General features: G+C 37.3%; 1 protein-coding gene across 1 annotated transcript; it reads right to left on the bottom strand.

Annotated features, from left to right (window-relative positions):
- Positions 1 to 727: 727 nt before the first annotated feature.
- LOC117614885 (ubiquitin carboxyl-terminal hydrolase 16-like) lies at positions 728 to 8603 on the bottom strand. The gene is made up of 11 exons (XM_034343810.1): positions 7923 to 8603; positions 4912 to 6367; positions 4732 to 4820; positions 4186 to 4271; positions 3913 to 4075; positions 3702 to 3822; positions 3378 to 3535; positions 2688 to 2772; positions 2389 to 2601; positions 1575 to 1636; positions 728 to 1474 (listed from the first exon to the last, which is right to left on the bottom strand). The coding sequence occupies exons 1-11, from the start codon at positions 8210 to 8212 to the stop codon at positions 853 to 855; spliced, it is 3345 nt and encodes a 1114-aa protein (XP_034199701.1). The 5' UTR covers positions 8213 to 8603; the 3' UTR covers positions 728 to 852.
- Between the last annotated feature and the right edge of the window lie 2232 nt (positions 8604 to 10835).

Here is a 10835-nt window from a genome sequence, read left to right as displayed (position 1 = left end):
GAGACTTTTATATGGATGAGTGATCAACACTGTCCGGTTATAACTTATAATATAGCGTATTATCAAAGTTTTTATTATAATTCAGATTATGTAACAAATGGTATATATATACCTTCCCCTTTAATTGGACATTATCTATATCTTAGATAGCCATGTGAGTGCGAAATTCCAACATGTTGGAATATAAATGTGGATACCCACCCCGCATAGCGAAAGAAGAAGAAGCAACATTTACTGCAAATCAAAGACTTGGGTGTTGCACCAATAGACTAAGTCCAGCAATGATTAAATTGTGGGAAGACCAATTAAGTCTCAAGTAGTAGGGGCCATTAGGGATTAAGAAGCAAGAAGTTGATGTCTGGCGCCTATAAAAGTATGCAATACTTATCTTCTGTGTTTGGGATTTATAATTAAACCCTCAACTTTAAGGACAAAATTAAAAAAACCCTAACAAACCTTTAGATTTGTAATGCCCTGATGAGATTGAAAGTCAAGCAATATCAAGAGATGAATGTTCTACCCAAAATCTAACCTGTCAAACATTACAGATGAATGAAGCAATGACTTTGAACTCTCGCGAGGCAAAGAGAATTTGGGAGTGCAGAAAGAAATAAAGTGAAATGTGGGCAATGGCCCATGCAAGAGCAGACGACTTCCACTTGCATCAAGTGTTGGAAGTCGCCAACTCACAGATGGGCAACTGTCCTTCAATGCGACTTGAAAAGGGTAACTGGCAAAAAGGCCATGGCCGATTTCTTTTAATAAAACCTGCTAATGGGTTACATTACATACAGCTCCTCTCAATCTCTTTATTTGCAGCTTTCCATTTCGAACATAACATATATGATATAATCAAATGTTTACCGTTCTTTCCCTACTTGATTTTTTAAATTTTACATCCCTTAAAGAGTCGGGTCCTAATCTCTCCGAGTCAGTTTCCCTATTTCTACTACTACTACTTGCTAACTTTCTACACTGTTTACTAGTGTCAGAATTCAAAAAAGGAACAGTCATTGCACCATCTGAAGCATACCGGTTTGAATCAGAGAGTGGTGAATGCTTCGTACTTGAGGGTGAGGAAGAGGATGAGGAGGAAGTGTCAGAATCCGAAAAATTCCTCCAAGGGCTATTCCAACCACGTCCTGAATCACCAAATATATAATCGGACAAGTCATCGGCGCTTGAAGAATCACGAGTGCTATCAGTACTACAAGAACCTTCGTCAGAGTTGTTGCTGATAAGGGAAGAATTGTCACTTGATGAGTCCTCTTCTAAAATCCTTTTCAGCTGAGAACTCGTTGTATCCTCCGGAGGATTTGAACTGGCTAAGAATGGGTCAACGCTAGAATGTGGCGGGACAGACTTCGGTTTCAAATTGGTAGTCTTTCCACTAATCCAGGAAGGAATGGCTCTATGTTTGGGATCAGGAGATATTATTCTGTTTCTTATCAATCTCGGGGCCCTCGGCAAGCACCTGCAAGATAGGTGTCGGAAGCCCAAACGATAAAAAGATTAGAGAAACTAAAAAAGAGGCGGCAATGTGAACAAAACAGAAAAGGTCAAGAGATCACCACCTCGAATAAAGAAGCATGTATGCCCCTTTCATCAAGACGTTTTCAAGTTCAACAGCTGTTACCTGCACAACCACATTAAACACATTATTGATTGAAAGCACTCGAATACGAAATTACTGCAATATTCTGGTTATGCATGAAACAAATAAATAAGAAAATCATAGGAAATGGAAACACGAGACAGGGCTAACTAGCTCAGTATATAATTTGTAGTGCTGTAAGGGCTGGATGCTAGCTAATTATGCATCAATCATAACAAAATTTAAAGCACTGCTAAAGTCTTCATGCTTGTTCACCTCAAATCCATTTTTCTAGAGAACTTTTCTAAAGCTCCTATCATCCGAATTAGAGGTAAAATAAAAATTCATCACTGTAACACAGTTACACAAATCCCTATAATCACACAGGACTGATCTTTGGGTGGAGGAGAAGAATCTTTGAAGGTGTAAGAGGGGAGGATGTGGGCCATTTGTGGGACAGAGTTTGTTTTTGGTCTCGGTTTCCTCCGAATTTCGAGATTGGTCTTTTCATGCTATTTATTCAGACTGGAATGCTGTTGTCTTGTAATTCTGTTTTGTTGTTTACTCTCAGTGTTTTTCCTTCTTTTTTTAAATGTAGACTAACTGACGTTTACAGGGAACACCTTATCCTGTGTTGTATGGCCTTCAGTAAATCAAGGTAAGAGAGCCCTGTAAAATAACTCAGATAACCCCATGACTTAAAGTAGATACAGCTAAAACCCAAAGCTAAATAACAAAAATGAATGAGTAAAGTTGCAACCCACATTAAAATACCAACTTTGTAAATAACATACCGTGCTGTCATCGATCTTAAACCACTTGTTGTGGGAGTTCTTCACGTAGCACACATAGTGACCAGAAAATGCGGCATTCATGATATCCAAGTGAACAACCACCCCATAGAGTCTATATATTGGAGATTTATCACTTGTACCACTCATATAAGGTGCCAAGTCCAAGATCTCAGGAAACCGAATAGGCTTATTGATCTTCCCAAATTTTCCCGACTGTTTTACAGGAAACACACATTAGATAAAAGAAATAAGATACAAACAGCCCAGACTAAAAATTCATGCTTGAATAACTCAATTACCTGAAAACGCTTCAGTGCAATGGTAAGGATATTGGGAGCTTCCAGTATTGTCAACTTCTTTTTGGCCTTCTCATACGATTTGCATCTGATTGATCGGATATTGAAAGCACCAACAAAGTTAGTGCATTTTAAAGCCAGTAATGCTATAAAATAGAAACTTCAATCAAAGTTATTCAAACTTTGAGGGCAGATCAACGAGCAACCATGGCAGATTGCAAAAGGGGAAAAGAGGGTGAACATTTAATGGATATTGTTTTATGCTTATTACATATAATCAATGTTTTCACATGATACATTATGCCACAATCCTAAAAATGTAACAAGGACATCTTTTTTTCTACACTTTTCGCTCTAAAAACAAAATGTCAGACAATTATCATAGGAAAAAAAGAGTAGCAGGTTTCAAATTTCATTATAGCACACACAGTTTGAACTTGGGGCGTAAAAGAGCATTATTGCCCATAGTATCTCATCAAAATGTAAATTTTTTACAGTATTGAATGCTTTGCCAAAATGATTTACCAGTTATAACCTATCAAATGTAGAAAATTTAAGCAAACTTAATACATAGCTAACAGAAATATGATAGCAAAAAGAATTTTCAGTTCAAAGAACAGTGATTCTACACTAACTATGTAACAAGAACCAATAGATGCTCGTAATAGACTTATGGAACAAAATACAACTAACCTGCTACATTGGTATTTGTTCTCCCCATCCAAGGTCTCAGTACTGGTGAACCGTCGAAGAGCCTCTTCCAAGGTTCCTATATCACCCTCAATCTCAACAGTAAGATCCATCATTCTTTCCTGCCGCTCAGACTTTCCTTGGCACTTTGAGCATTCTATCTGCAGGCCATAAAATCAAATTTATATGTTCCATTGAGGCAATTATTAATAGTGAGATGTCAACAATCAAACAGCATTGGAATTCAGGCAAGAAAACAGAGCTACCCTTGGTTGTATATAATTTATAATACCATTAAATCTCTAGCAGGCCCATTACTATGCATACCTTTGATCGAAGGTAGCCTCCAAATGTAAGGCCTATTAAAGTTGTTTCTTCTTTCAAAGAGCGCGATGCATTATCCCCAGCTTCCATAAGGCAAACAGATTGCATCATATCAATAGCATACCTGTCAATTTAACTTATTAAATTAATATAAGGATTGTCCAGAAGATGGAAGAGTGATAGTGTGGTTCATGCATAGAATAGTATGAGACACCTTAGAAATTCATGGGCATCTTCTTCTCTCCCATTACCAAGTTGACTTCCAATATTTCTTAACTGGGAGAGTATTGCCATAGGAGACAGAGGGGATTTTCCTTCCTTTGCCTTCGAAACTAGACTTTCAAACTCACACATGAAACACCATTCCTTCTTTACACCTGAAACATATTAAGACTCATCAATAAACTTAACACAATATAGAGCTACCGACCATACTAAACGAGTATTCAATATGAATCCATAATGGAGAACATGCTCGAAAACTTACAAACTTTATAATGGAGTCCTTGAAGCAAATAAGCAGTCAGAGGTGGAGTGAATGCCAAGCACTGGAGCACCGCATTGGCATAACAGCTGCAAAATAGGAAAAAAGAGTATGTTAAAAAGGGAACGACAACACTTCTCACACAAAAGGCGAATCCACAACAATAGAAAAACCAACTTTTGATCTATATAAGCTGTTGGAAAAGAAAACCAACCAAGACATATGTAAAGTTGTATGCACAGACTAATTGTAGAAAATTCAGTTAAATAATGAATGATTGTGTCAAAGCACAGGGTCCTTTCCCATTGCTGGTGTAGAGGACTGACAGAAGGCATTAGACCATACATGTGGAACTTGGTAATGCTAACAATATAAAAAGACAAGTAGCAGCACAGAAATTCACCTTAATAACAAAACATTGCATTCAAAAGTCAAGGTTACTGCTACAAGACTTCATGAAGATCTAATCAGAATCACTTAACGACTCAGTTCTATGCACTTGTTAATTTTTCAAATATGTTCGCATAAAGAGGTATCATTTGACATTACCTGTTACCACAATTTATAAGGCCAGAAGGGCGCAATTCCACCTTGTTCCAATTGTAAATCTTGACAAATAATTCATATGGAAAAAGTTCCTGCAGAAACAAAAAGCATAATCAACTAAATTTTACTGCAAACCAGCAAAATCTTAAGGCATGTACATTATGAAAGGATAAAAGCTCAAACCTTCTCAATATGTTTTCCTGCAATCTCTGTCCCAACTCCCACAGGATAGTGCTTTGATATTTTAGATCCTCTAAACTGATCAAAAACTTTAAACACAGACGTTTTCAAGCCATTCCTATCATTTGAAGAATTTGTAACTTGAGATGAAACAGCATCCCTAGCCTCAACAAAATCAACTTTTCCAGCTTTTACACATGGAAGTGAAGAACTTTCAACAGCAGATGCAAGACGAGCATCAGAAACACTGGGTGGATATCCAACTTCCCTAGACTTTGAAAGATTTGAAGTTCTGCCACAGTTATTAACAGCATGGTTGGACCGTTCCAAGCTTGTGGGTAGCACTCTACTAGAATTCAAAGCATCTGTACCTTTTGAAACTCTTTCGGTGCGAATAGATTTATGAACAGCAGGCAAGGAGGATGGCGCAGAATTAACTGCTCTGGACTTTAAGGCATGTAAATCACTGCTAGATCCATTAACCTCGTTATTCGACCCTTTACAGTTCCGGGATGGGGAGTTCCTGACCTTAGGAGCATCTCCACTGATCTTCTCTGATAAATCAGCTACATAAATTGACTTGTTGAGCTCTGAACAATCTGTACAAGCATCGCCTAGTATAGTGCCACTTGACCCAGAGCCAAGCGTACGCAGGGCAGGAGCAGTATTTCCAGACAAGTTGAAAGAAAACTGTAAGGAAGACCCAAAACCAGCTACCTTGCTATTACTGGCTACACTGGAATTGGACACCTGGACATCACTACTGGACCCTACAGAATCGAGCGTTCTCCCCCAGAAACCAGAAGATGGTGTACAAGACTCAGTAACTGGACCCTCACTCCTGCTACTTTTGTTCAAATCTGAAGAACAATTTGATCTCCGCTCGTTCTCTCCATCATTGCAACTAGGTTTAGCCTGACTTAACTTACCTAATTTAGCAAAACCATTAACAGAATCAACCAAGCTAGCAAATTTTGGAGATAATGGCTTAGATTGATCAATGTTGTCGACATTAAAGGAAGTGTGTAGCATGTCAAGGGCATCATTAGCAGATGGATGCCCATCTGGTCTGTCAGATTCACATGAACTAACACTCTCACTGACAGAAGCATCATCCGAAGATCCAGTACAGCTGGCAGAAGTAGAAAATCCAGAAAAAGAGGTAGCTGATGATTCTGAAGTAGAATTTGTTCCTTTCCTGTCGGAAAGAAATTCATCTTCACTATCATCATCTGTTATACATTGAATTTCGGGAGCGCAACCAGGATTAGGCAATGCAGGTTCCTCAGAGAATCTTTCAACTGACTGCCTATTTTCAATCTTGTCAGTATTAATTTCAAGGTCTTTCTTGGCCACGTTCAGGCCAGCATCACCTTCCCCGTCAATACTTTGATGACTAGGAGGATGGCATTCTTCCTTGTGACCTTGTCGCCAGTGAATAATTTGACACCTCCCAGAACTGAAACCATTTGGATGTCATGTCAATATTGTAAATATAATACTATACCAATTATAGAAACCCACAAGAGCGAGAGAGCGAGAGAGAGAGAGAGAGAGAGAGAGAGCACATGAAGAGCCATGTGTGTGCACCTGAATAAACTACAGCTTACTAAATAGGTCACCTGTTAATGTTACTATTAGGTTAAGGACTGCAGTTCCTGGACTTCTAGTCTGAACAAATTTACCCTTACAGATTGTTAAGGCTTTAAATGTGGTCGAATTTGTAAGTTTTGTGATGTTGGTTGGCGGGAAATGCTAATTTTTTTCCCTGATGTCACCAAGGAGAAAAAAATAAGTGTGACAGTAGCATGGAACCAGGCCATCATGAAGGCAAATTATGTTCACCTTTTTATCCTTGTCGTCACCCACACGACAGAAATGTAAATTTGGATTGCATTGAAAATGTTGACAAACTATAAATGTCAAGTTTTTTAAATTAGAACTACAACGACTAAAATGGAATTGAGTCTAAATTACAAGGAACAAAAATGTAAATTAACCTTATTATTAACTGGTATGAGTGCAGGAAAAAGTAATATCAAGCAATAAGAGATTAATGATCGCCACCAGAACAAATGAGATGAACACTGCATGATACCAGAAATACAATCTTATTAAGTCTATCATGTGAAAATCTCTATGAAGACCTGACCACAGTCATTACAAAGAACATGCAAGTACATGTATCTTTGGCATTTTCAACCTCGGGATCCATAGCTTAACCAGGAAATAAAGTTGACATCAAGTATTGAAATGAACAATTCCACAAGACTTTTCTTCAAATCTAATTGGGGTTGGCTACAAGGATTATTTTTCATCATTCAGCATTATCTAAGGTCGATTTTTTTTTCAAGCCTCAACTCCACTCTACAGTTTATGTGATCATAAGATGTCAGCAAGTTTGAAGGCATTCTCTTAATTATTTGACTGTTCGTCTTTTTTATTTTTGACAAGAAACAGAAGATCAGTTGTGTATGCCTGTTAAACAAAAAAAACAAAAACAGATCTTCTAATGGTTCTTAATCATGAGCAAATCGTTGCCTTCTCAGTTGTAGTAACAACTTAGTAACTAAAAGCCCTATCACTTCAACTTTTTTTCTTTTTCTGATAACAGCCACTTCCTATAACACATTGTAGGTACTCATGGGAGGCTTGGTAATATTCAATACAAAATAAATTCATCAAATTCCTTCTCCCTATCAGGGGTTAACAGATTTCCTCAAGTTTTAGCTTTTTCGACATATTAAAAGTACAGAATCAGATTAATGACAAAAAACCATCCAATGAATCATATTCACGAAAAGAAAAATCCATCCATCCCAGAAAAACAAATACATTAACAAGTGGGTTTCACACAAAAATTCAGAATTACCAAACATGTATTGTAAATAAACGAAAAAAAATTACCACTCAAATCACATAATTACAAACCCGAAATGCACAAATTGGTCAAGCCTAAAATTATAGAAATTAGAAGAAAAAGAATATATTATCCATTTTTTTTAAAAACGTACCAGTACCGAACCGCCTTGCAGCGGGCGCAGCGCGTGGTGGTGGGGCAGTAACAAACAGCGCAATAAGAACCTTTATTCTCAGCAACCGAAACGGCGGCGTACCCAGCCGCGACCTCAAACTCAGCTCTAGCAGCTTCCTCCTTGGCCAAGATCAAAAGCCTCTTGATCTCCTCCGTTCTGGCCTTCGCGAGGCGCCATTTCCTTCGGACCACGAAGAAGCCGATCGCCGGCACCAAAAAACAAGCCACCAGCACGAGGCTCCGAAACCCTAGATCCCCAACCACATGCATTTATCCTCCACCCAACAATACACGCATCCAAACGGTGCCGCTAACATAGAATCAGAGGTTACAACAGATGACGCCTATGGCGGTGGTGGTGGTGGTGGCGGCGATTGAGCTCGCAGAGCGATCGGACGATCACAGCCGTCCAAATTGCGCCATTGCGAAATGGACGGTGCTGATGATGGTGTAGAAAAAATTGAGAATTTAGGCGAGGGAAATGAAGAATGTGTTTGGTTTGCTTGGAGAGAGAGAGTGTGTGTGTGTGTGTGTGGATTGTGAGCTTTTGGTGACGGTTTTTTTGATTCGGACAATAATGGGGAAAAATCGTTTCAGATTTTAGGGCTTGAAAGAGAGCCAGAAATAGATGGGAGAGAAATATTCCCCAAAAAGTAAATATTAAATCAAATTCAACAGAATAAATATTTGTTAATTTAAATTTTCTTTTGTGCGTTGAGAAAATATTTATTTTACAAAATTGATGGTCGGGAGTAAGGAATTTTGTAGCAGGCATCGAGAAGCGTGAATTCTTCGTTCTCAAATATTCGGTTCGAACCGGCCGGTCGGGCCGGAGCTTGTGAGGTTTTTTCAAAGAATTTTCTAGGTCCGGTTTGGTTTGTTGTAAAAGATACGGAATTGGACGGTTGCATGGTGTCGCATGTGGAGATTAAAGGGTAGAGTGAGCGTGGGGAAAGTGGGGTGAGAAGGAGATCCAACGGTGGAGATTGGTTGGTGGTGGCTGGTTTATATCTGAGGGCGATGGTTCACTCACCAATTTGGATACTTGCCATACATAGTGAGTGAGATTCCAATTTTGTGGTTGTGGGAATTAGGCATTTCACAAGTAATTTGCCTTTCCTATAGGTATGAGTTGGTTGAAATAGACAATCTTCAAATGACCCAAACGTAATAGTAAAAGCCTGGGAAAAAAAAAAACATAATAGTAAAAGATGAATTTATAAGTTGTTAACTCAAATCAAATGTTACGTGATTCGTTTGAGTTGCAAATTGTAATTGAGTGCGTGTATATGAGTTTTATTTTTAATCACTTTAATCCTCAAAAGGGAAACGCATATTGAGATTTTCCTCTTGTATAATTAACTCGTAATTTGGAAACATAATATATGTTAAATAAGAATGCATCTATTGCATATTTACTTACTTAGAATAGAGGAATTTATGAATTCTGGAAGTTGAACTACGTATTTTGATATGAAACAAACATAATTTTTTTATTCCTTATGTGAAAATCTGAATTTAAAAAAACTCAAATTTCTCATGTAAACATAAGTGAAATCAATGTTCAAAATAATTTCAATACATGTACCAAGTAAGCGAACAAGTCACTAAGTAATTATATTCTACAATTTGGAATATATTCCAATTTTGAATCCTCACCTACTGATCAAAATAAGAAGACATTACTTTTAAAAACAAAAATTAAATTGAGTTAAGTGGCTATTCATGGTGTAAAACAGATGAGACAACTAGGCATAAATTATAGCCTTTGATAGCGTTGAGAAGCCATATTTCCATTTTCAGTTTTTCACAAATTGTGTCAGAATGCAACACAATAATAAAAAAATATTAACTATATAAGCTATGAATTTTTCTATTTTAGATTTCTTGGTCGGCCAGTATAAATATGGTGTAACCAGATCCAGATGTTTTGTAATTCAAAGCTGAGTAGGATTGGACTAAGCATGGCCCGTGAAACGCATAGAATAATAAATGGGCGTGCGCTTAGGTCGGTAAAGCACAAAATTTCTTTTTTTCTTTAGTATTAATGGCTCTACTTGACTATTTGGACTGCAATTATATTCAAAGCTTGAAGCGTCAACAAATGGCAAAAATACAAAGATGATAAACTCATATTTTTGACTAATGGGTACCATGTCCCATTTTTTTATTTCCATATGGTAATTTTTCGGTAAATGTCAAAATTGGGTTCACAAATAAGCTTTTTCAACCAAAATTTGGATTATATATATTTTTTAACACGATCGATGTTAGGAAGGAAAATCGAACCTAACGCTTCAGATGAATGGATAACTTGATCTAGAAGCCCTCTTTTAAACTTAAAAAATGGCAAAATTTCAAAGATGATAAACTTATACTTGACTAATGGGGTCGATGTTCTATTTTTTTTTTATGGTATGGTAATTTTTTCCTTGTGGGAGATGGAATGTCCTTTCATAGGTAAAAATGTTAGCTGAAAAGACAAGGGACACATGACAAGGAAGAATCCTAGTCCGCATATGCTACAAGAAAAGAATTGTTGTTGTTTCAAAGTTCAAGCAATTGTTAAATATGAAAATAAGACAAGCACTAGCACTAGCAATTGTTTCGAAGTTTAAGCAATTGTTGAATATGAAAGTAAGAGAATCACTAGCATAATTTTCTCTTTGGAGAATGGAAATAAATTTTGGAATTAATGTTACTATGTAGAATAGAGTTTGGAATTCACACCAAACTCACACAAGTCTATTGGCTCTCACTTGAATGAAATTCCCGAAAGTCATAAGGGTGTTCATGGGTTTGAAGTATAGAAAAACAATCTATGGAGGGTCAATGGTATGAATAGCTTAGTTGGGGGCATTACATTACTTTTTTTTTTGGTTTGAAAATTTCC

This window comes from Prunus dulcis, chromosome 1, assembly GCF_902201215.1.
Source record: "Prunus dulcis chromosome 1, ALMONDv2, whole genome shotgun sequence".
NCBI classification, from domain to species: Eukaryota; Viridiplantae; Streptophyta; class Magnoliopsida; order Rosales; family Rosaceae; genus Prunus; species Prunus dulcis.
Note: the sequence above shows the minus strand (reverse complement) of the source record. Positions and strands in the feature narration are given on the sequence as shown.